Below are 26,866 nucleotides of genomic sequence, written 5' to 3' on the forward strand. Positions count from 1 at the left end.
CTCTCTGCGGAACAAACTCCGAAGTGGGACTGCCATTAATAAGAATGGATATGGTTGCACTAGACAAACATCCATATATCCATTGTCTCCATTTTTCACAAAAGCCCATCCGCTTCATCATGTAATCTAAGAACCCCCAAGAGACCGAATCAAAGGCTTTTTCAAAATCCACTTTGAAGATCATGCAAGGATTCTTTTTAGATTTGGCTTCAGCTATGACCTCATTAGCAATCATGACCCCATGGAGGATATGCCTTCCTTTCAAGAAAGTTGTTTGCCTTTCATCTATTATATGAGGAAGAACACGAGCCACCTGGTAGCCAAGATTTTGGACACTATTTTATAGGCACACCCTATAAGAGAGATGGGCCTATAATCATTAAGAGTCTGCGGGTTAGTGGTCTTGGGTATGAGGGCTATGAATGAGGCATTGCTTCCTTTGGGGAATCTGCCATTGATGTGGAACTCATCGAGGAACCTAGTAAAATCAGGATTTAGGGTCTCCCAAAACTGCTTTATAAAATTGAATGTACAGCCATCAGGACCAGGGCTTTTATCGCCACCACAAGCCCACACTGCTGATTTAATTTCCCCTTCAGAGAATCTAGCAATAAGGCAATCCTTGTCTCCTTGATGAATGGAAGAGAAGTGCACTCCATCGAGAGTAGGCCTATTTAGATTCTGCTTTGAGAATCTGTTCTTGAAGTGGTTTAAAGCTGCAGACTTAACTCTGTTAGGCTCTTGGACCCATTCGCCTGCGATAATCAGACCTTGAATAGCATTAAACCTTCTTCTGTGGTTAATCATTTTGTGGAAGTAAGCTGAGTTTCTATCCCCTTTTTTTTTCCACTTCACTCTAGATTTTTGCCTCAGCATGGATTCATAAGCAAGTGCTGCATTCCAAAGCTGTTCCTGCAGAGATTTCTTAAGATCTCTCTCAGCTTGAGATAAAATTGAAGCATTGCCACCAGCCTCTAGAGCATTCAGCTCCTTTTTTAAATTCTGAATTTTGGAAGCATTAATAACACCATTTTGAGAGCTCCAGTGCCTTATACAACTTTTAATGAACTTCAGTTTCATCTTTAAGGCAAAACCACCCCACCCACTAGGGTGATAGTTGCCCCATCTGTGACACACCATGTTCTGAAATTCTTTATCCTGCAGCCACCAGTCCATAATCTTAAAAGGTCTAGGCCCCCAGTCAATGGTTCTAGACCTCAAAAGAATGGGGCAATGATCAGAAAAATCCCTATCAAGCACAAATTGTGTGGAATCTGGCCATTGGGACAGCCACTCATCAGATAGAAGAAACCTGTCCAATCTACTCATTACAGTTCCATTAGGTCTATACCATGTGAAAGTCCTTCCAACAGATCTAACTTCCTCTAATGCCATGTCCGAGATCCAAGAATTAAATTCAGAAGAGCTGTTGAAGTTCCCCAGGGACTGAGATGAACTGATCCTCTCATGCTGGTATCTTATAGAGTTAAAATCACCCACTACACACCAAAGGCCTTCGTGAAGGGAAGATCTAAGAATTTTAATCTCCTCCCACTGTTGTCTCTTTCCCTGCAAGTCACAGGGAGCATAAACATTAGTGATGCAGACCTTTTTGTTTTCTTTCGTCCATGTTCCTTCCAGCAGAATGTAACCTCTGCCCACTATCCTTCTATCCACCACAAAAGAGTCATTATCTCAAAGACACAGAAGTCCTCCTGCTGCACTAATAGAAGGGACAAACTCCCAAGAAACATTATCATCCCCCCACAAATATTGACAGAAAGATTTGTCTATGGACTCCTTCTTAGTTTCCTGTAAGCAAAGCATATCAACGTTGTTGGCCAAGGTTAGCTTCCTAATGGCTGACCTCTTAATGCCACTGCCCAGCCCTCTAGAATTGAAGGATAATATATTCATGGTTCAATCTGCTTCATTCCCATCAGACCTGTTAAATCATTGGAACATCTACTACTGTTGTCTTCATTCAAGATGTTGTCCTCACTGTTATTAGTCTTACAATAAGACACCCCCAACTCTCTAGCGATAGCCATGTGAAACGCTTCCTCTTTGTCAGAAAAAACTTTACTAACATCATTACTGGGACCAGAGCTATGGGAAGGGTGTTGCTGCTGAGGAGTCGGCCCTCCTGGGTCTGAGGTGTGAAAATCCCTCCCCTCCTGGGCCTCCTTATGCTGAGAGTTTGATATGGGAGTAAGGGTGGGGCCAGAATGAGGTTGAAAAAGAGTTGTGTCCAAGGTGGCTAAGACTGGTTCGGGTTGGGCATCAGTCTCACGAAGGGTTCCAGGTTTTTCCCCAGGGTCCAAGACTCTAATGTCCCCCTCTTTTCTGGTGGCACGAGATGTGGGTTGTAAAAAAGATTGGGCCTTGTATTTTCCTTTACCACCCTCCTTTTTTCTAACATAGACTTTAACATTTCCAACTGCACCTTCTATTGGGAACGGGCCCTTAGAGTCAAGGCCCAACTTTTGGTCCCTTCTATCCTCTACCGAAGTCATGGTTGCATATCCTGTGCCCCTTTCATTTGAAAAAGCCAGATTCGAATCCCTATAGACCATTGGGGGGGTCTGCAGGGTAATAACTGCAGGGTCATCCTGCATAGCCCGAAAACAAGTTCCCTTTTCTGTGTCAGCTTCCACTTTGTCCTCATTAGCTTTATCGTCTTCTCTGTCGTGGGGTTGGGTAGGACAGACATCCCTATGGTCAACCTTTCCATATGCATGCAAGTTAGGGATGAGAGGACCGTTGTGATCCTCTTTTGCCGGCCCTTCGTCTGTCGTTCCTGCAGCTTCAGACTGATAGGCGCAGGGACGACCCGGCTCGATGTCGACATCTGTCAAGACTTCGGTTTTTGCGCTCCAAAGGTTGAGAGTCCGGGCCCACTGTCGCCGCCGACTGTGGAGGGGGCTGGACCTGAGGCAGGGAGAGTCGTCGGAGAATCCGACAGAAGATCTGCCATCGGAGATGCGGTTGGTGAGCTCGTCATCGGATTCCGCCAGAGCCGTGGTGAACGGCGATGGTGGGAAGGATTCCGATACCATCAAGCGCTTCCGTCTTCCCCACCCGAAGCCCATCTCCTCTCTCATCTCCAACTGATGCATCGTTCCATCCACGATGACTATCAACGAACGGGCTATGTTTGGCTTCTCCTTCGTGCGAACTAGGACGCGTGTCACATCCATCCTCGATCGCTCCTCCGTCTCTTCATCAAGCTCGATGAGCTCTCCAAAGCCCGATACCAGTTTCGCCATGTTCTCCTCGTCCCATGCCGTTAGAGGGAGGCCCCAGATGTATATCCATGCTAGACGATGAGAGGGATTCATCTCTGGCGACCATCTCTGGATAGAGATAAAAGGGGTTCGTCCATTTTGTAGTTCTCGGCCATTAAGCTGACGAGCTCCATCTTCATCCAAACCGTGTAACAGAACTAAGTCATCACCCCAATAAGTGATCTTCATCTCCATATCGAACACCCCCTGAACCTCCTCCGCTACCTTTTCAAACATGGCTTTGTTTTTCATACGCCCCACCCATATATTCTCCAACCACCCTGTATTCTGTTTGTTTGTGTGAATGACTATGGGATCGATCTTAACTACTGCGTCCTCCGTCCCGAACATAGGTTCATGTGTAGTCTTGACCTCCTCCTTATGGTTATCCTTCAAAACTTCCGCGTACGATTTGAGCTTGGGGTGTGGGATGGGGTCTTGCCTTCTAGTTTCATACTCCCTGCGTTTCAATCCTGCTCGATTAACTATTCCAGCAGGAGTCCTGACTTCCTTGATACCTCCTCTTTGAAATTTCGGCTTGTTGACGAACAACTTCATTCCTTCTATGAAAATATTATTATCGAGTCGTCTCTCTAAACTATCCTCATCTTCTACCCCTTTGAAGCGAACGAAGCCGTAACGATAGCCCTGTTTGTTCCTTGTTTTAGATATGAAAATCTCCCACACCTTCCCCCATTCCTGGAAAATCTTCCACAGGTCTTTCTCGCAGATGTGATTCGGAAAGTGAGCAAAATAAAAAGAAGATACATCTGGTCGGCTCCTCCATGTTGCTAGACTGAAGCTTCCTCTACTGTGATCATATTTAGAGACATTCTGTCTGTGTTGACCCCCTCCTATACCTTTTCCTGCCTTTGCTCGAGCCTTCCTCCTGCCACGGACTTGGGTCCATTGGCCCTCCTGAAGTTAAGTGTCATTTCGTCGTTGGTCATCTCGCTGATTATCTCCTGCAGAAAGCCTGGAAATCCTTCTCCCACTTCCTCTCTCAACCTGACGGTATCTGTCCCCATCAAGATGTCTCTCCCTCCACTACTGGTTCCTAAGTCTTGAACGACCTCTCTCTCTCTCAGACTCTCTCCCGTTCTCATCTCTCGCCCTATCTCTGTGTTCCTTTCTCGCCCTGTCTCTGTGTTTCTCTCACCCTCTCTCATCTCTCAGTATTAAACCTTACTTTGAAAAAATATTATATATATAGAATGGAGTACCAGAGGTACTTATATTACAGAAAAGGTGCCATACAAATGGTTCCACAATCAGACATTCACACTCTGAGAGGGAACCATTCTATGGATACACTTGACCTTTAAAATTTACATGTATTAGTCTCCTAACTATGCTGTCCTCTGCTGATACATAAAACCTTGTCTAATGCTACTTGACCATTGGTTAAAGTGGATTGTGAAATCTTTCTCAAAACTCCTAAGCCAAGTCCAAAGTAGGAATGTTGCATCTTCAAACAGTTTATTAGCATTGAAAATTGCATTAGAGAACACTATATTGTTTCTAAGCTTCCAAATAGACCATGTTAAGGCTAACCACCAGTATTGCCATCTCTTGATCCTTACTCCATCAGCTTGAACACCTATATGTTGAAGGAAATGATGTTTTGGGCTTAGGGGAAAAGCACCTTTATGTGCAGCCATGACATAGTTTTCCACCAAATGGGTTGGATTTTACTGCAGTGAAAGAATAAATGGGATGCACCCTCCTCTTTAATTTTACAGAAAAGACATAACATTTCTGTGAGCTGCACTTGTCTCCTCTGCAAAATTTGTCTTGTCGGCAATCTGTCTCTTATTAGCCTCCACGCAAATACGGCAATTCTGGTTGGAATATTTATTCTCCATAATTTCTCGAAGCACTCCTCCTGACTTCCGGCTGCTGATTCCTCCCCTATCATATTATATGCATTGTGTGTTGAGTATTGGCCTGCTGGGTCTCCAATCCACTCCCAAACATCCGATCCCTGTTACTGTATTGACTTATCTTCGACATCTCTTAGAAAACTCAGCCAATTCAATTTCATTGTCAAACACCATGTCGACACTTAATAGAAGCAAACAAACATCAAAGACCAAAACAAAAAAATATCATATTCCGGACCATTTCAAAACATTTTTAAGGACCAAGACAAAAAAGTGAGTATATTACAGGATTAAGCCATCCGAAACCCTGCAAACATAGTTTTGCCAATGGAAAGGTTATTTTAGGCCTTTTTTAATTGACACTTGATCTGTTGCAAAAAAAATTATGATGTTTTTTTGTTTATTCTAATATCTTTAAAATGTGTTTTGTTCTTGTCTTAGGTCGTTATAGCGACAAATATAGCAGAGACAAGCATAACAATAGATGATGTGATATATGTAATTGATTGTGGAAAGCATAAAGAGAATCGCTACAATCCTCAGAAGGTATGGTTTGTTTCTTATTTTCAATGAGACAATTGCATAAAATATATTTATTCATAGATCTGGTTTGTTTGTCTTTATGGTTGATACTAGAAATTGTCTAGCATGGTTGAAGATTGGATTTCTCGAGCAAATGCAACGCAACGTCGTGGTAGAGCTGGACGTGTAAAACCTGGAATTTGTTTTTCCTTGTACACTCGTCATAGATTTGAAAAGCTCATGCGCCCATATCAGGTATATAATTTGAAATGAAATGCTTAAAAGTTATATGGGTACCTAAGGGTGCATTTGGTTTGCTTTCTGTCATGAAAGTATCTACCCTTTTCAAAGTATGTATCTGTTTTCATATTTTGCATTGTAAATCCTTTAAAATGTTAAATAAAATGAAACTAAGGTAGCTTTTTTTTGTAATTATTAATTAAAACATATGAGCTGTGAATGAAAGCAATAATAAACCAAATGCACCCTAAGGTGTTGTTTGGTTTATTTTTTGTCTTAATTGTCAATTCATATTTCCCCCCTAATAATTAGAAAAATGTTTTTTTATTTTTATTTTGTTTCTGTTTTTTAAGATTTAAAATAAAATGCAGAAGAAAATGTTATCTTATGTTTTGTTTTGCCATCCTTCTAATATACTTTCTTTTCCTATGTTTTTATTACATTCTGCTTATCAAGGTTCCGGAGATGCTTCGGATGCCATTAGTTGAATTGTGTTTGCAGATTAAGTTACTGTCTCTTGGATATATCAAGCCATTTTTGTCAGAGGTAAACAATTATATTTTAAGACTAAAAATATGATCTCTGATCAGATTATCTGGACAGTTTTCTTCAATATATTTCCATTATCAGGCATTAGAACCTCCCAAGGTTGAAGCAATGGATTCGGCAATATCTTTACTGTATGAGGTACTTTATAGTCTTTTCTTACTATGTCACTGATTTCAATGTATGTGCTAATAAATGTGCTAAAAATTTGATTTTGAAAACCCACGTTTATAAATTCTGCTGCATGATAATTTGTACATAGGCTATTTTAAACCAACACGGGCAGCAAGGTTGCTGTCTCATTAATGGCAGAATATCATATTTCTTTGTCCAGAATTCAGTATAAGTGCTAATGCTGTTCTTATCCATCGAGGAATGGCAGATTTTTCAGGCCCCTTATTTACTTTGGAAGATGATTGTTCATTTGGCTTGTTTCTGGTTTCCTTTTCTGTTTATTAGATAAATTGAAGAACTTTATTGTATAGAGATCCTTATTTCTTTTTCTTTCTCCAGAAGCAAATGTCCCCAGACCTATCATCACGTTTATGGAAATACTCTTACGTAATCATAACCTGTTTGTAGTACTATATAATATGATAGATCAACATGTTTTCTTATCTTTGTATACGTTTGCTTCCATTGAAACCAAAATGTTTTAGGTTGGTGCTCTTGAAGGGGATGAGGAGTTGACACCACTTGGGCATCATCTGGCAAAACTTCCTGTGGATGTGTTAATTGGGAAGGTGCTCACCAAATTTTTCTTTCCTCTTATCTTCAAAGGTTTAAATTTAATGTTTGTTTTTCAATGCTGCTATATCTTTAAGAATTTATTAATTTTTATACGGTGCTTGTCTAATCTTTCCTCATTTTAAGATGATAAAGATTCCAAGAAAATAAGAGAAAGAATGAGAAAGGTATAGAAAAACAGGGAGTTATCTGAATTATTATTCTGCTATTGACAGAAGTTATCTCTGAACTGACATCAACTTCAATATATAGTTAGAACTACCTCCTTGATTGATAAAAAAAACTAAAACTGCCTACATCAAACAGCTCTCTCCTGTCTCGGTTAAAACTGACTCTAAGTGAATATAATGGAAAAAAGAATTACAGAAGTCTCTTGCAGCTGTAGTACATGAGCAGAAAAATAGAGGAGACACGACAACCAGTATCATGAAAAGTAATCATGAGTGAACAATATGCGGATGAACAGTGCACACTGACAAATAGTGCAGCGGCGGATGGTAACGGATGTCAGCAGACATGACTGGAAATTTGACCTGAAAAGAAGACAAGCAAAGCAAGATTTATACCCTCTCTGATACCTAGTTGAAGACTGGATTTTGGTGAAATGCTTGGGTTAAGAAGCATTCAGGAGCATCTTTTTTTATAATCATCCAGATTGAATTACGTTTTTTTTTTTTTGGTTAGCCAAAATAAATATATATGTATATTAAATGAGTACCAGAGGTACTAAAAGGTACAGGATTGAGATTACAAATCTGCTGTATTTGAATTCAGCCAACTGTTTGGTCCACCCCAGAATGGGGCTCATAGCAGAACCTATTACAAATATTTGCCCTGCACTCCTAATGTCAACTACATCTAAAACCGTGTGTAAGATTTGAAGACCACTGATTATAATGAGTGTTGAAATCCTTCTCTAAGTGTTTCATCCAAGTCCATACCAAAAACAGTGCCTCCTCCATCCACCCCAGATTGAATTACGTTTAAGAGCAATAATTAGAAAATATAACTCCCTAGATTAATGACAAGCTACTATATGTGAATCTGCCTTTTTAGCTATCCTAGACATTAATTCACTGGGAATAGAAATGGTTTCCAACGCATGAAAGAATAAACAATCATCAATTTTTTCTTCTTTACTGTAAAGCTTTGGTAAGAGCTATCTAGGAAGGAAAAGTTATTTCCCCTGTTCCCCCTTTTAACTAATCCTGTTAAGTTTTCAAGTATTCACTACCTGATGATTAATTTGGATAACCTTAATGTATTTTGATCTGCTGTTAAATTATCTTCTGCAGTTTATATTCTGACTTTTGCAATCATCAAATTTTTAAAATGATTTTCAAGGGGTAATGTCATTTACAAGTTTTTTATGACATTTTTCTTGGTAATTTTTTTTTCTTGTATGTAAGATGTTTCTGCCAAAATAAGATGATCTTCTCCTTAATTGTCATTGTTTCTGGTAAATGATAATACCATGTATTAAATTTACTGAAAATGTGGTGCTTGCTATGTCCATTTCCACCCTGCTCTGCTCTTCATTGATGTTGAGACAAATATGCGATATAAGACATGCTGAGCAATCCACAAATGGTGTTGTTTCTATAATTGCAGATGATGCTGTATGGTGCAATGTTTGGTTGTTTGTCTCCAATTCTTTCAGTTGCTGCATTTCTGAGTTACAAGTCTCCATTTGTATATCCTAAGGATGAGGTTTTCTACTGCGCTTTGATAAAAATTTTCCACAGCTTTACTTCTTCATATTAGATTTTAAATAAAAAGTTCTGTCTATTGCCAGAGGCAAAATGTTGAAAGAGCAAAGTTGACATTGCTGAATGATAAGCTAGATGGGCCTGGCAACACAAATGATATTGATCGGCAATCTGATCACTTACTGATGATGACAGCTTATAAAAGATGGGAGAGGATTTTGACTGAGGTCAGTATGTATTTGCAATTTTTTTTATGCATCCCCTCAACTTTTTTATATCATTTTACCTTCATAGCTTGGTTGAGACACCTACTATATTACTGTTAAGGACACACTTGGAACAAATACTATTGCTTATCAGGATTATGAAAAAGGCTTTAGTGGTGGATATGCTTAACTGTAAGCTGTATTAATATATACTATATACATTTATCCATAGAAAGTGTCACATTTTTTATTTTATACTATGGTGTTTTTTCAGAACACAGGTTTAATTGTTTTATAATTTTTAATCTGCAGAAAGGAGCTAAAGCTGCACAGAAATTCTGCAATTCATTTTTTTTGAGCTGCTCTGTAATGTTTATGATAAGGTTCTTTTTGTCTGCATCTTATAACTTATCCCTTTTTTTCCTTTTAAAAGGGCAGTTGATCTACCTTGGTGTATTCTTTCATCTGGTTCTTTTTATCTCAATGTTGATTGCAACTGATATTACAATTATTACTTGTTTATTCCTTGTTTCCCTAGTTTTTCTTAGATTGAAAAGGAGATAACTGTAACTTATATCTATCATTCAGGTGTTTTATGTTTCTGTGTACAACAACAAAACCTTATCCCACAATGATGTTTCTGTATTTTTTGTTTTGGATGAGAGCTTTTCCTCAAGCAACAACAATAAAATAGTTTCAAGTTGGTACTGGAGCTCGATATCTTCATGCCTATTTTCTGTTTAGCCACTCATCAAGGTTGACTTATTTGAATATAGTTGGTGGGTGTCCTGATCAGCCATCCCTCTGCATACCTTGGGCAAAGCCTTCTTCATGCACCCCTGCGCTCGGCTTTTTGTGGTAGTTTTAACCAAAACATGAGACTCAAACTGCCTTTTCGGAGTCCATTGATCATACTGCTTGTTCAGATCTGTTCACAGGCTCTTTTAGGTTCCTTTTTTCGTAATTTGGTTTTTGGGCTTTGCCCGAAAATGAGTTATGAGCCTAACTCAACCTTACAAAATCGGCTTGTAAGGTAAGGATTGCTCCTCACTTATATAGTTTATCTTGGCACTATCTTTGGTCGATGTGGGACTTCAACATGTCCCTTTTTACCCACGGTTACCTGTCATGTGGGACTTTCAACACACCCTCTCTATCTAGGGGTGATCACAATTTAGGTGGCTTTTCCGACAGACTTGTTTGCTAACCTTTCTGGCTTTGGTTGCCCTAGTTGGTGAATGAGAGCTAGTTAAAAATTGTTGGCTTACAGTTAGTTGTACCAATTAGATTGCAGTTAGAGAGATTTCTATTTACCTAGTAAATAACTAAATCAGTAAGTTAGGGGTCTTTTGGGGAGAGAGGAGGTAATAAGGTTTAGTAGAGAAGCAGATCCTTTCAAATTGCTCTGGTCTGCTCATACTATTGCATACTTCTGGTTCAGGTTGTTCCTGCACTGGGCTCAGGCTTGAATCCTTGATTCCTTCTAAATAGAATCATTGTTTTCTTCATTTCTGTTACCAGTGTAACATTTTCACACTCATATGCCCTCTCTGCTTTGTGTTTTTTTATTAATTCCATCAATTTCTTTTTTCATGATGATTGTGTATTTAGACTGTGACTTTTTATTCTTAATTATGAATATCTCTTTAATTCTGGAAATTATTTATCTTTTTCGCATTTATATGTGTAGTATTAATTATTTGTCCTTATATTTTTTACTTCTTGTGGTTTATCATTTTTTTGGTTAAAAGACATCTTTTTCTTTGATGGCTTTAGATTCATCTTCAATATGTGTCTATTAAAGTATTAAAAACTGGATGAAAGTACTAAAACAAATGTCTCCATCAATTATATCACGGTATCTTCAAAGAAATTGCTAGAAGTATATATTTATGGTATTTTGATGTCTAGCTTATTTGGATCTTCCAAGTTCCAATGCATAATACTAATTTATGTTAACCAAATACCAGAAGTCTTGTTAATTCAATCTCTTGTTTATGAATTATATCTTGCATCAACCCTTTTCAGTAGTAAGTGTATTTGATATGTCAGGGAGATGAGGGTACAGTTTGGAACTTTGCTAGCAGACATTGGTCTCATCACTCTTCCGAAAGATTATCAGGTGTGCTACTTTTGTTATTCTTGAGTTTAAAGCAATGTTTGTGATGTAGGACAAGTAATTAATAATGTTAAATGTTGAATTTTTTGTCCATGTTAAATGTTGAACTTTGCATGTCTGTGTATGTTGTCCATGTTAAATGTTGAATTTTTTGTTAAGATTATATGTGAGTGACCTGTTTGTAATTTTTTTCCTGATACATAATCTGGATCGCATCAGAAGAATGCAAAAAAGATAGGGAGTCTTGACAGTTGGCTTTCTGATGTGTCACAACCATTTAATATATATGCACATCATTCATCGATTCTTAAGGTAAAGTTCACATATTAACTTGATTACAACTTTTAGGTCATGCTTGTTTCTTTCTTTCTTAAGATTTAAACTATCAACATTCTTTACATTCGCTTTGACTTTCTTTAATTCACATAGGTCATTGTCTACGTTCTAAACCATGATTCTCTGAGTTTAGGAACTTGTTTATGTTCTCTATGTCATGTTTAATTCATGTTGTCACGACACTTTGTAGTGTGCCTAGGGAGTATGCCATAAATTTCATTCTGTTGCCTTTGATAGTCAATCTTTAAGTATAACATTAGGTGAAGTTTTTCCTTTTGAATTTTGATTATTTTAAAATCTCTATATTCAATCAATGTAATTATATCAAAGAGATTATTTTCCGAAAGATTTCAAGGATATTCCAATTTTTACCCTTCAAAATCAACACAATTTAAACCTGAATTTTGAACATTGTTTTGTAGCATGCCTTGAAAATTATCCCATATGTTCCTCTGTTCCTCCGAAGAAACCTTTCACGTGTTAGTGGACTCCCAACCAACTTCACTTCACATTTCAGCTTTGAGATTTCTGTATTCAGCACTCCTACAATCAAGTCCTTCCCACAACTCAAATAGTTCAGTTCCTGGCATATGAGCATGTAACACGTGTTTCCAATGAGGTGCCAGATTAGGACTAAGTACACTAGGTATTGATATCAACACAACATTCTGGTCGGCATCAACTCCTCTTTTCCATTCATTTACAGCTATATGATGAATCCCCAGATCACTGCATATACCCTGGTCAATGGTAGGAACGTTAAAGGTAACTATTGCTCAGAGATTGCCAGTGGAGGAATTTTAGATTCGAGCATTATCTAGCTACAGTGCCAGAAGAAATAAAAATTCTAATGATTAAGATTATTGCTGAGGCTAAAGAGGCACCATTAAGAAAATAAGATTGAATAGCATTGACGAAGATGATGAACAAAGTCAGAGGATGGAGACAATAGCTCTCAATTTGTATAGATATAAAAAGGCATTCAATTTGTAGCTTTTTGGTGAACAGTCCTAAAGGGACCAATTTTTCTGTATTCATTGGACACTACATCCCAAAAACAACTAACAAAGTTTTTAAGATGTTGGGTGATGCGACATTTGTTGGAAAGGAGAATGTAGTCTAGGCGGTTATTGATAATGCTGCAAATTTAAAAGCAACGTGTGAATTGTGATGCAAACACAAAAGAATTTGTATTGGATTCCATGTGTTGCCCGTTTCATTTATTTGATATTTGAGGATATTGAGAAACATCTAAAGGTTCTTTAAGTTACCATAAAGAAAGAAAGAATGATTACCAACTACATATACTCTAGAACAATGCTTATTAGCATGCTAAGGAAGTTCACAAAATTGGAAGGGATTGATTATTGGTTGGTATGACTGGATTTGCCATAACTTATTTGACTTTAACTTGTCTCTATGCTCATTAATTATGTCCTGCCGTCTATCTCAAATGAATGAAAAACAAGTAGTTTTGTTTTAGAATCTAAGGTTTAGGCCTAACTCAACCTTGCAAAACCAGCTTGTAAGGTTAGGGTTGCCCCCAAATTATGTACACTACTTTGGTCATATCTTTAGTGGATGTGGGACTAAACCACATCCCTCGAGGCTCCAATTAAGGCAGCCCCCTAAGAGGCCACAACTAAGGTGGGCTAAGGGGACTTCCAACCTGGAGCATGGCACATGCAGGTGGCCTAACAATAGTCTCTAATATCATTTTAGAATTTACGGTTTGGGTTTAACTCAATATTATGAAACTGGCTTATAAGGTGAGGGTTGTCACTCACTTATTTGCAATGTGGGACTAAACCACAACCCTAGAGGCTGCAATTAAGGCAGCCCCCGAAGAGGCCGCTACTAAGGCAGGCTAGGGGAGACCGCAATTGAAAGGCGCCTTTTCAACAGTTTGCATCTGCACAAAAGTGAATATAAATGGAAAATGTAACCATATGTTTCAAGGTTGTTACTCCTTTTATGGTAGTCCTTCGATTGGTGGATTTTGATATAAAACCTGCCATGAGTTTCTTATATGGGAGATGGATTGTGCAAAAATAATATTAGAAGCAACTTTAATAACATTAAGAAAAAGGTTAAGTTTTCAAACTGTCTCATTTGAAATTTAATTATCTTATTTGTGTAATAATTTCCAATATAGGATATGTAGATAAAAACCTATTTGGAAAATTATTGATGAGAGGTGGGAGGGATGACCAACTTCATAGGCTCTTGCATGCAACCAGATATTATCTTAATCTTCAATTATACTTATTGAAGAGACTAGAGGTTGTGAAATGCTTAAGTGCTTAACCCACTCAGCTGATCTATATTTATATAGGCCTAGGGAGTAAATACAATGTGAAATTTACAAGAATATTAATTAAGTTCTAATACCGATGTACATGCATGTGAATTTCTAGATACATGAATATGTGACTAACTAGGTACATTAATAACTATTCTTTATTGGAACAAGTACCCATGCAATGTGTGTAATTCCAACACTCTCCCTCAAGCTGGAGCATATAAGTCAAATGCTCCAAGCTTTAAACAAATATTTTGAATTCTTGGTCCCCTTAGAGATTTTGTAAAGATGTCTGCTAGTTGATCATTAGAACTAACGAATTCAATAATAACTTCCTTAGAAAGGACTTTCTCCCGGACAAAATGACAATCAATCTCAATATGTTTAGTTCTTTCATGGAATACTGGATTAGAAGCTATATGTAGGGCTGCCTGATTATCACAACATAGCTTCACAAGTGACTACAGCCATAGCTCTATATTCAGCCTCTGCACTAGACCTTGCAACAACATTTTGCTTCTTACTCTTCCATGAGACAAGATTTCCTCCAACAGACACACAATATTCTAAAGTGGAACACCTATCGATGGGTGATCCTGCCCAATCTGCATCGCAAAATCCAACTATTTGAGTGTTTCCTTTGTCTTCATAGAGTAGTCCTTGTCCTGGGGTCCTTTTAATGTATCTCAAAATTCGAATTACTGCATGAATTGATTAACCACTCCAACTGCAAAGGAAATATCTGGCCTTGTAATAGTGAGATAGATAAGCTTCGCAACCAATTTCCGATATCTTTCAGGATTAGAATAAGGCTCCTCCTGATTGGGTAGCAATTTTTGATTTGGATCCATGGGATCATCAATTGGTCTACAATCTAACATACTGGTTTCTTTAAGTATGTCTAACGCATACTTCCTTTGTGAGATGATAATCCCATCTTTTGACTGAGCAACTTCAATTCCAAGAAAATATTTAAGTTTTCCCAAATCCTTAGTTTGAAAATGACTAAATAAATGTTCCTTCAGTTGAACAATTTTTTCTTGGTCATTTCCTATAATGACTATATCATCTGCATAGACCACCAAGTAAACACATCTACTCGATGAGTTATGACAATAAAAAATTGAATGGTCTGCTTCACTTCGTTTCATCCCAAAAGCCTGAACAACTGAGCTGAATTTTCCAAACCAAGCTCGTGGGGATTGTTTGAGTCCATAAAGAGACCTCCAAAGTTTGCAAACCAAGCTAGACTCCCTCTGAGCAACAGATCTCGGTGGTTGCTCCATATAAATCTCCTCTTCTAATTCTCCATGTAGGAATGCATTTTTAATATCCAACTGATACAATGGCCAATGACGGATGGCAGCTATGGCAAGAAAGAGTTGAACAAAAGTAATTTTAGCCACAGGGGAGAAAGTATCTCCATAATCTAGGCCATAAATCCAGGTATAACCTTTGGCTACCAATTGAGCTTTGAGGCGATTAATCTGTCCATTGGCCCCAACTTTTATAGCATATACCCACCGACAACCAACAGGTTTCTTGCCTGGGGGAAGAGCAACCAGCTCCTAAGTACCATTATTCTCCAAAGCCTGCATTTCATCAATCATGGCTTGTTGCCATCCCGGATGATCAAGTGCTTCATAAAGATTTTTAGGAAGAGAAACAAAAGATAAAGAGGAAACAAAAGAATGGTACGAAGAAGAAAGACGATGATAACTTAAGAAGTTATAAATAGGATACGGATTACGTGTAGACCGAGTACCTTTCCTAAGAGCAATGGGCAAGTCAAGATTCTCTTCGAGTAGGTCCATGGTCGGATTGTCTGCTGGAGTAGGAGATGATTCAGATGGTCTTTCATTACCTTCAAGTTCTAAGTCAGGAATTTGAGGGCGACGTCGATATACAATGGGTGATCTTTGAGTCTGCTCAAGTGGAAGATTGTCAGGAATATCTATGGTAGAATCTACAGTTGACTCTGATTCTTGCAAAGAAGGTGATGGACCAAGATAGGGAATAGAAAAAACTTCTTGAAGAGTATTGGACTCAACCATGGAGGGAGCAAAGTATGGTTTTTCTTCAAAAAAAGTTACATCTGCAGAGATATAATAATGATTGTGAACAGGAGAGTAACATCGGTAACCTTTATGTAACCTGGAATATCCTAGGAAAACACATTTGATGGCTCGAGCAGCAAGCTTATCAAGACCTGGAGACAAGTTATGAACAAAACAGGTGCATCCAAAAATACGTGGATCAACATGAAACAACGGTTCTTTAGGAAACAAAATGGAATGTGGTATTTTATTTTTAATAGAGGAAGAAGGCATCCGATTTATCAAAAAATAGGCTGTCAAAACCGCATCACCCCAATGTCGGACAGGTACATTGGCATGAAGTAATATTGTTCGAGCAGTCTCAACAAGATGCCTATTCTTCCTTTCGGCAATGCCATTCTGTTAAGGAGTATGAGGACAAGAGGACTGACGGAGAATGCCCTGCACTGGCAAAAAAGAAGAAATAGAAGAAGAAAAGTATTCTTTCGCATGATCACTCCTAAGGATCTTAATTGTCTTACCAAACTGAGTTTTAATTTCATTAACAAAAGAAGTGAACATGGAAAAAATTTCAGATCGTTCTTTCATTAAGAAAACCCAAGTGCATCGAGAAAATTCATCAATGAAAGTAACGAAATATCTATAACCCATAGACGAAACACGACTAGGACCCCATATATCAGAGTGAATAATCGAAAAAGGGGAATCAACACGACTTTCAACATGCCTAAAAGAAGAACGGACATGCTTTCCTAGTTGACATGACTCACAAAATAGGTCCTTTATTTTTTCAAGACCCGAAACCATTATTTTTAATTTAGATAAATGTGGGTGTCCCAAACGTTCATGAAGGAGCTTTGGTGATGTGGCAGCACTGCAAACCCAAGAAAGATTAGGCTCGAGGTAGGAAAGACCATGAGATTCACGTCCTACGCCAATCGTCCGACCCGTACCATGTTCCTGTATGACAAAGGAGTTAGCATCAAATGTTACTGAACAATTATGAGAACGAGTAAACTGACTAGGAGATATTATATTGAAAGGACAACCTGGTATGAGCAAAACAGAGTTTAAAGACAAAGAAGAAGTGGGTGATACATGGCTGATTCTTGTTGCTGCAACTCTTGAACCATCGGCTAAAGTAATGAAATGAGGAATTTTAGGAGGAGAAAGGGATGAAAATAAAGAACTATTACCAGCAATGTGATCAGAAGCACCTGAATCAATTATCCATGGACTTTGATTATTACCAGATTGGGAAATGCAGGCAGTGGAGTTATGACCACTTATAGTAGATGATGTTAGAGATTTCTTGGCAGCTTTTAGCTAGAGATATTCTTCATAGTCAGCCTTCGAAAACTTTATCTCAGATGTTTCAGACTTTGAAATATTCACCGATTTTTCGGGAAATCCGTGAATAGAATAACAAGTGTCTTGTGTGTGGCCCATTCTCTTACAGTAAGAACATTGAGGGCGACCTCCTCTTCCAGCTCGTCCTCCTTGGTTTCCACGACCACCTCGTCCTCCTCGATTAGATACCGTGGCAGAAGTTTCAATATTGTCAACTGAATTTCCTCCTATTTGGAGTGTTGGATATTGAGGTTGCTGTTTGGATAAAGGGACAAAGACGAGACTTTAGGTTCTGCTAACCAGATGCAGAAACCTTTAAAGAACAAACAAGGTGGCTCTAGATACCATATTGAAGACACTAGAGGTTGTGAAATGCTTGAGTGCTTATCTCATTCAGATGATCTATATTTATATAGACTTAGGGAGTAAATACAATGTAAATTTTACAAGAATATTAATGAAGTTCTAGTACCTATGTACATGCATGTGAATTCCTAGATACATGAATATGTGACTAACTAGGTACATTAATAACTATTCTTTATTGGAACAAGTACCCATGGAATGTGTTGAACAAGTACCCATGCAATGTGTGTAATTCCAACAATACTATGAATATATTTTTAGAAATGATGCTGAGGTGAAACAAGGGTTGTATACTTGTTTGGGAAGATTGGTAAATGACGCTCCGAAGAGGAATAAAATTAATATGTAGTTATTGAGTTTCAATACGCTAGAGGGTTTTTTTTTCTATTGATGGTGTTAAAGCATGTAGGATGACTATGCTTGCTTCCTACAAAATGGTGGGAGATGTTTGGAGATGGATGTCCAAAATATAAGTTTGTTTGTTCCTGTTCTGAGCTTGACTTGTAGCTCTTTTGAGTGTGAGCGTAATTAGAACTCATTTGAAATGATAATTGAATTTTATCTTTAATTTTGGTTTTTAATTTTCTTTGTTTAGTGTTACATAGTCATAAAATTTTGGTTTTTAATTTTCTTTGTTTAGTGCTACATAATCATAAAATTTTGGTTTTTATGTGATGTACAACTTAAAGTAAAAAAGTAGAGAAATAAAAGACATTGTTGCTCTTCCATTTACAATAGTATCAGCTGTCAATTAGTTAAAATGGTAATAGAAGCTTAACTATCTGATCCACAAGTGTCCAATCTTAACTAACAGAGAAGTACTAGACTTAAACAAACCCGCACTCCAATAAGAGAATTGGAGATTTGAAGCCGTTAGTTATTTTTTAAATGTTTTCATTTTAAAAACTTTTGTTACTTTTTTAATTTATGTATGTTGTGGTGTAGTTTGACCTTATGTAGTAATAATGTACTACCAAAGTTTGTTACTTCATCATTGTGGTTTGCTATTTTTCTTTATTATGGAGTTGAACTGTGCAATTACTATTGTATTTTGTGCATATATGTCAATTATATATTTTTTAATATTAAATATTATTTTTGTATTATATTTTTTATGAATTTACAAAAGTTCCACTAGTTTATGTTAACTCTTGAGTTTGACAACCTTGATCACCTCCATACTTTTTTTTTATTAATGATCACCTCCATACTTTTTCCATAACAAGATCTCTAAGTGCACTCTTGCAGGCTATACTATGTGCAGGTTTATATCCCAATGTAGCAGCTGGTGAACAAGGCATTGTTGCAGCAGTTCTCAGCAGCCTTAAGCAGTCTTCTAGCTCTGCAAGTTCTGGCCGTACAGTCTGGTTTGATGGAAGAAGAGAGGTTCATATTCACCCTTCTTCTATCAACAATAACTCAAAAGGATTCCAGTACCCCTTTCTTGTCTTCCTTGAAAAGGTCTGTGAATAGCTTTTTCCATGGAAGTTTGCTAATTCTGTTTAGCTTGTAATTTCTTCTGTCACACAATTTGGAACTTTATTACTATTAAAGATATGATTTGTAATTAGGAAATATCTGCAGCTGATTATTGGGGATTTCTAATCATTATTAGGGAATATTATGTTTCCATATATTGTAAACCAATCTCACTATAAATAAAGGATCATTTTTGTGATACAAACACACAATTACAGAAACCCATTGTGAATATTTGTTCATCCAATTTGTTGCTTTGAAATCTATGTAAATTTATGATATGTAAGTATTTACAAATCTTAAATTACTATAACAAAATCATGGCTACTTTTATTGACCTAGAGAAAAAGAGTTGGTAACTTTTGTTGAAGGTCTGATTAGGATCTTTTGTATCCATTGTATAGTTTAGGCATATTAAATCATATCTTGTAGAATCTGCTATATTTATTGTATTTATTACTGTTAGCATATATAAAAACAGTCTCCGTTGTTTGATTGAGACACACAGACTCCTCATATGCCCTCTCATTTTCTTCCTTTCAACAACTTTGAACTTCAGAAATGTTGAATGTTATTTCTGGAGAAATGCCCATGTAGCTCAAGTTAATTATACACTTAAACATATGAGTATACTTACTCAGTAGTGTAGTTTTCTTTTCCTTAGCTAATCTGTAAAGGCTAAACTACAGTTAGTAGTTAGTCTATAGTTAGCTAGTTAACTGTTAGGACAGCTGTCACTAACTAACTCAGGTTGGTTGACAGTTACAGTTGTGTAACTGACTATATAAACTGAGGTGTAATCTGTTTTCTGATGGGTTGAAAAACATCATCTTTTTCACCTCAATTCAGTTTTCTAAATTCTCTCTCAAGATTCTTTTACTAAATCTAACACTGCAATATTTGCTGCATTGGGTCCTTTGCTAGTATTATTTGATGTATTGGCCATTCTTTTGTTTCTCACGCAATTCAATTCTTATGATTTTAGATATATTGCTTACTGGTGAAATTGTCAGGTTGAAACAAACAAAGTATTTCTTCGAGATACTTCAGTCATATCTCCATACTCTATTTTGCTGTTTGGAGGGTCAATCGATGTCCTGCATCAGGTACATGTTACTCTTTTCCCAACAAATGCTCTTCATTCAATGGAAAAAGGACTAAGTCTTTAAGATGAAATAGTTGTGATTTTTATAATGTGTATGAAGTATGAGTACCCAATACTATGATGTACCCCCTCTATTGCAAAATATCTTTTGCTTTCAAAAACTATGTTGTTTCAATTTATTTATTGTTTTAGAAACAATTGAAATGTCTTTTATTCTAATTTTATCCTTGTGTCTTGTTATGTCCATCAAATGGAACGAGAGGGAGAGCATTAATGAAGTGATACTATTAAGTTTATAATTTTAGGCTGAAATATGTTTTTGGTCCTTGTTAGTTCAAGTTTTTTCAATTTTGGTCTTTGCAAGTTTTTTATTCATTTTTAGTCCCTATAAGTTTGTGGTTTTTCAAATTTGTTTCTTGTAAGTTCTTTTGTGGAGTTTTAATCCTTGTAAGTTTGTGCCTTTTTAATTTTAGTTCCTTGAAGATTCCAATTTTTTCATTTTTAGTCCCCATAAGGTCATGCTAACAGGAACCAAAATTGGAAAAATGCGAACTTACAAGACTAAAAGTGAGCAAAATATCTTACAGGGACCAAAATTGAAAAAGTGCTTACATGGACTAAAAATGAACAGAAGAACTTACAAGGACAAAAATTGAAAAAACCACAAACTTATAAGAATCACAAACATATTTAAACCATAATTTTATAATAGTTTAGTCAAATGTAGTTATCATTTTCTCTTGAAACATTGTATTGCTGCTTGAGAGAAAGCTCTCAGCCTTGCAAATACATATTGTTGTTTAAGATTTCTATTATTCAGATTTTGTAATATTCTTTTATTCTTTCCTAGATTTCCTTGTTTCGTTAGTTGATTGCTTCCTTAGTTAGCTGATTCCAATCCCAAAACTTTAGGGATTGATTCCAATGATCTCGCATATAAATATTCTACAAATCATTCATGTGATACATTACCAATATTCAGATTCAAGTTGTTACCAAAAAAGCTTTCTGGTTTGAAAAACCTGGGTTATCAGCAGCTGTCAAAGCACTGAAACACTATCAGATTCATTTATACATGTCAATTGTCAAAATGTGTCGGATCACTACTTTTTGACAACAAATGGCGGAAAGACAACATTTTAGCTTCCCTTAATATATGTTAGATTAGATTAGATTACTACTTTACATTAGCAAGAGATGCTTCGAGCAATAAATAAAGTATTTTCTAAATGGGAATAAGTATTTTGCTTAGATTGTTTAAAAATGCTCTCTCTGAAATGTAATTTTTGGTTTTTTTATTTTATTTTCTTTCCTTTTTGTGATAGACTGGACAGCTCATCATTGATGGATGGTTGAAATTGACTGCACCTGCCCAAATAGCTGTCTTGTTCAAGGAGCTACGATTAGCTCTCCATTCCATTCTGAAGGAGCTTATTAGAAAGCCAGAGGTGCCATTTTTATCTTTATTGCCATAGTTAATGATAATTTGCGGTGGGTGTCTCAAATTCTTAAGCATTTTTTACCATTAAATTTTAATGGCCAAAATTCCGTTTTCCTCCCTCCTAAAAATGGAGTTTAAGTTTTGATTTTAAAGCAAGCATCAAACATCTCAATGTCAAACTTTGTAACAATAGACATCTTAAATTTTCAATTGACAAAGTTCTCTTGATACCACTTGTCAAGGTACATGTGCTATGCAGAAACACATGATCAAATCAATAGAAAAACCAATCGTAGTTCCGCTGTGAATTAGAGTACAACAAATCCTGTGATAATATGCATTAGGGCTAAAGGCCAAAGGAACAACAATAAAAAAACCATGGGTAAATACACCCTGGCATTATCTGCTAATAAAATAAAGGCTTAAATATCTTTTTAGTCCTTACAATTCAGTTTTTTTTTTCTTTTTGTCCTTGTAAAATTATTTTTTTGTTTTTAGTCTTGTAAATTATGTTCGTTTTTTTTTTTCGCCCTTATAACACTTTTGATAACTTTTTTTCACTATTCAAAATGTTATCTAAAGTGTTTTAAGGACTAAAAATAAAAATAATAATTTTGCAAGAACGAAAAACAAAAAAACATTAAATTGCAAGGACTAAAACAATATTTAAACCTAAAATAAAATAATTTTAAATCTACCATAAGCTCATAATTGTTTCAGCTAAATGTGAAATTTAAGCCCCTATTCACTAGTCACATAATCAAAATGCAAGGAATTGTAAAATAAAAAAATTTTAAATCTACCATAAGCTCATAATTGTTTCAGCTAAATGTGAAATTTAAGCCCCTATTCACTAGTCACATAATCAAAATGCAAGGAATTTCATCAGTGTCTACTGTTTTCTCCAATTCCCTGAATTTTGAGCTAATTTTAGTACTTCATTATAACTAGCATTTTACATATTCCCCCAATCTGGGAATGCATTGTTTGACGTTATGCTATCTGTTTTAATAATAATGCCATAGCTACATGATGACTGATTTCAACATGAGAATAATACTTGGGTTTGTGTTTGCTTTCAGAATGCAACTGTTCTGAATAATGAGATCATTAAATCTATCATCACTCTGCTTTTGGAAGAAGGGAGCATACCTCAATGATTGAGTATCAAGTATAAACTCATGTGAGCTAATTCATTTCATTAAATTAAAGCTGCTTTGATAATCAAACATAAAAGAAGGCAGATTTCCGCCTGCTGTAATCTCTTGGTCATTCTGTTTGAGTAAAAGGAGCTGAGCTTTCTCCTCTGTCGAAAGTAAAGCTCTTTTGAACGTTCTTATTTCTTTACTGTCTTTGGACTATTGATTATAAATTCTGACAAATAAGTTCAAACATATAGTTGATCATGTCTGCGCTTTAGCTTTTATGCTCTATGGTAAGGGAATGGCATATTCTATTTCTAGATAGGTAGAGATTTTATTCAAGTATAGACCAGGTGGGTTTTTGTATTGACCTAGGTGCTGGCCCTATTATTTGTTTAGAATGTGTTCATAGTCTTACATGCTTTTATCGTGATTGTTGTGTTTTCAATATATATCTTACAATAGCTCGTGAAATGCTAAATCAGTTGCTGAATGTTGATCTTGTGAGGAGACTTCTTTTTTTTATAATAAAACTAGTGCAAACTGCTAGCAAGCAAAGACATCCTAACTATGTTGGCCCTTAGCAAACTAGCAAGAAACGTACTGAAGATCATTAAAAGAAAAGGAAAGAAAACAGGGAACAAAATGGGGGGACTATACCAAAACCTATAAGAAGGGATAGCAATCCTATCACGAGAGACAAAAGGTGGAGCACCGTGCCACCACAAAAAATCAGATCGATCCATTGTCCCATGATTGGCTAGAATGTCTGCATGAGAGTTTCCTTCCTTATAAACTTGAGAGAAAAATGAACAGGATAATATGATGAATTGAACTAATTCAATCAAATTGGTTCAATTGATTTGTTTGGACATTTTTTTCCTATATCCAAACTGGATCTGTAAATTCCAATTAAAAACTTATTAGTTTTCTTTCTTTTTGATAATTTGGATAACAATTTTTTCCTATATATTATTTTACATTTGTCACGGAAATTAACTTCTTAACAGCGTTGTCTAAGCAAGTCATGATTATCTTAAGTTCAGAAGACTTAATGTGCTTCTTGATGATTTGTTATCATTAAAAAGTTCATCTCATGATGGGCTTGACTTCAACATATTTTTTATTTTCAGTAAAAGATTTATAGTAGACCAAAGATGTGAGCAATAATTAGCTAAATTTCATTATCTTTTGTGTTATTACTCCAGAGAAATGTTAACAATTCATTCTTACACTTTTTTTGAACACATATTTTCCTATTAGTTGAAAATTCTTGAAAATCACAAAATTATGAATGCCACATCTTATTTAATGACTTTTTCTCATAAGTTTGTAGTTTTTGATAAATTTCAATCAATAATAAAATGTGTTGAGAAGAGTGTATTAGAGAGAAAGTGTGTTAGTAGCACTCCTCTTTTGCGTTTATTGTGCTTTTCAACAATTTAATTATAAGAAAATTTGTATAATTTTTGTGAAGCATTAAAAAGGTGATATATAGACTATAGTAATAATTACAAGTGAAAATTCAATAAAGAGAGCTAGGTAAAACATGCTAGATGTGAAAATCCACACATAAGTTATTGACCAAGATGTAGTTTTGTACACGAGAAGTACAAAAGATTCAATATTTTCCTGTGTGAAAACGTGGGGACATGAAGATGAAACCTTGGTTTCATATGGCAATTGCATCGAGCAGTTTGGAATGTTGAGATACTGAGACTAATGAATTTGCTACAATTGCACCACTGGCAGCAACTGCTGGGACTCCAATGCCAGGAAAGGTGGAGTCTCCGCAACAATAAAGCTGTGCAATGGGAGTTGAATGTCCGGGAAAGGTATCTGAACCAGCTTGCACGGCTGGCCCATATGTTCCTCTGTTCCTACGAAGAAACCTTTCGTGTTAGTGGACTCCCAACCAACTTCACTTCACATTTCTCCCTGCTGAAACCTGGGCCTATTGCTCTCTCAACAGCTTTCCACATTACCTGATAATGATATCAATAAAACAGCCAATTGAACTAGAGAAGTGGATTGAATAATTGCAGCTGTAGCCACTAGCCATTGATGATTTTTGTCCTCTTTTTCACAATATCCATCCATTTTTCCAAATAAACATAACTCACTGAAAGTGATCAAACAACACACAGAGATGCCTACCTCTGATCTTTCAGCTTTGAGATTTCTGTATTCAGCACTCCTACGATCAAGTCCTTCCCACAACTCAAATGGTTCAGTTCCTGGCATATAAGCATGTAGCACGTGTTTCCCATGTGGTGTCAGATTTGGACTAAGTACACTTGGTATTGATATCAACACAACATTCTGGTCGGCGTCTACTCCTCTTTTCCAGTCATTTACAACTATATGATGAATCCCCAGATCACTGCGTATACCCTGGTCAAGGAGATATTGGAAGATGTTATCAACTTGAGCTTAAGTAGTTTAGACAATGGGTGATTACAGCTACTTGAAACTTGAAGATGCAACAGCATGAGTGACATTACTCGTGCCGTAATATGGACCTTCCTCTTTTATTTATCAATTGCTTCAAGTAAAAGACATCAGAAACAAACAAAACCAGTCACCAAAATGGCAAACCTCGGCATCAAATCCCAAATGGAGATGCATGAATGAATCACACTGAGTAGTCGTGTTAACCCTGTCTGAGTAGGATTTTGGAACAACTTCTTTAGGTAGCAATTTTAAGGTGTCCCACATCGACGCATTGCTGACAACAGCCTTTTTAGCGCGTATGAACTGCAGAATACATAAATATCCAATTATATTGAAGAAATAAAATACAGATGTCAATCCAAAAAAGTTGATCTTTGTGCCTTTTCTCATCAATCAAAATATGCTCACTTGACCACTTCTCAGCTTGACTCCAATGGCTCTGTCATTTTCAACAACGATGTTTTCCACATGACTTTGAAGAGAAATTCTTCCACCAAATTTCTCTAGTCCTCGCACAAGAGCATCAACAATAGCTGCAATTCCATGAAGCCTACTCAAGACAGCATCCCGGTTTGTACCATTCTGCAAACATGTAAACCTGAATAAAATAAAAATGTTAGTAACAAAGGTTTCACTAAATTGGTACTCTAACGCTTCAACAACCAAATAGTAAGTCATTATGACGTGGATATGGTTAGTAGTTGGTTACCATCTCTGCTGAGAGTACAGCATTAGCCTTGACCCCAGCAAGCAAGAAGGAGAGGAGGTCAATCCAATTCCGTATGAAAGGGTCTTTGAGTTGCAAATCATCAAGTATTTCGGAGAAAGGTCTGAGAAGTTTTGTGGCCCCAAGAGCAGCTCCAGGTCCCATTTGAAGAAAGGATTTGATTAGAGAGGGGCCATATCTGGCTGCAGCAGTGGAAAGAACGCCCAAGTCTCCACGAATAGAGAGAGGAGGAAGAGCCATTGCAGCTGTAGATAATGGAAGCACAGCATCTAAAAGTTTCCGCCATTCAAGGACAGCATTTGGACCTGCATACTGTTGAAGGTCCTTGAAAAACTCCGTAGGGCCTATGCGCGACAAGAATTGTCCTTCAGGTATGGAAGAGACTCGCCGAGCGCATCCAAAACCTGAGCAAGAGGATTAGCCTGAGGACCCCTTGATTGCAGGCCAGAGAACAACGAAGGCCCAGAGTCAAAGTTGTAACCTTTGATATCAAAGGAATGGGCTTTCCACAATCAACACATCTTCCTCGTATCTTGCCAACAGTGCTCCACAACACAGTCCACCAATGCCACTACCAATCACAACAACATCAGCTTCTGACTTTGACTTAGACATAGATTTCCTGTCCCCATTACTACCACCATATGAACTATAACATCGACCACCCATCATCGATATCATCATCATCTTTCTCTTCACTCCTCACTTCTCACTTCTCAACTCACCTCTCCTCGTTTTGTAGTTGCTCAATTAACCACGTCACCACCTACTTCTCAAAACAAAACCAAACCAATAAATAATTATTCTCTCCAGCTGCGTAAATTATTTTCATCCCTGCCTCTGCCAAA

General features: G+C 36.8%; 1 protein-coding gene and 1 pseudogene across 3 annotated transcripts in view; one reads left to right on the plus strand and one right to left on the minus strand.

Moving 5' to 3' along the window:
* The window catches only part of LOC114393708 (DExH-box ATP-dependent RNA helicase DExH7, chloroplastic), a 55,491-nt gene extending 32,161 nt beyond the window's left edge, over positions 1-23,330 (plus strand). For 2 of the 3 annotated variants that reach the window (XM_028355115.1, XM_028355117.1), the window contains exons 21-34: positions 5,612-5,716; positions 5,807-5,947; positions 6,389-6,478; positions 6,563-6,619; positions 7,138-7,221; positions 8,837-8,935; positions 9,021-9,161; positions 9,453-9,523; positions 11,193-11,262; positions 11,479-11,571; positions 18,919-19,131; positions 20,163-20,255; positions 21,580-21,702; positions 22,778-23,330. In XM_028355115.1, coding sequence (XP_028210916.1) covers positions 5,612-5,716; positions 5,807-5,947; positions 6,389-6,478; positions 6,563-6,619; positions 7,138-7,221; positions 8,837-8,935; positions 9,021-9,161; positions 9,453-9,523; positions 11,193-11,262; positions 11,479-11,571; positions 18,919-19,131; positions 20,163-20,255; positions 21,580-21,702; positions 22,778-22,855 — 1,458 coding nt within the window. In that variant the 3' untranslated portion in view covers positions 22,856-23,330. The remainder of the gene's footprint in view (positions 1-5,611; positions 5,717-5,806; positions 5,948-6,388; positions 6,479-6,562; positions 6,620-7,137; positions 7,222-8,836; positions 8,936-9,020; positions 9,162-9,452; positions 9,524-11,192; positions 11,263-11,478; positions 11,572-18,918; positions 19,132-20,162; positions 20,256-21,579; positions 21,703-22,777) is intronic. The other variant, XM_028355116.1, reaches the window with a different exon arrangement.
* Positions 23,331-24,392: 1,062 nt separating this feature from the next.
* Positions 24,393-26,850, minus strand: LOC114393709 (annotated as a pseudogene).
* Positions 26,851-26,866: the final 16 nt, after the last annotated feature.

This window comes from Glycine soja, chromosome 17 (assembly GCF_004193775.1).
Source record: "Glycine soja cultivar W05 chromosome 17, ASM419377v2, whole genome shotgun sequence".
In the NCBI taxonomy this organism is placed as follows: Eukaryota; Viridiplantae; Streptophyta; class Magnoliopsida; order Fabales; family Fabaceae; genus Glycine; species Glycine soja.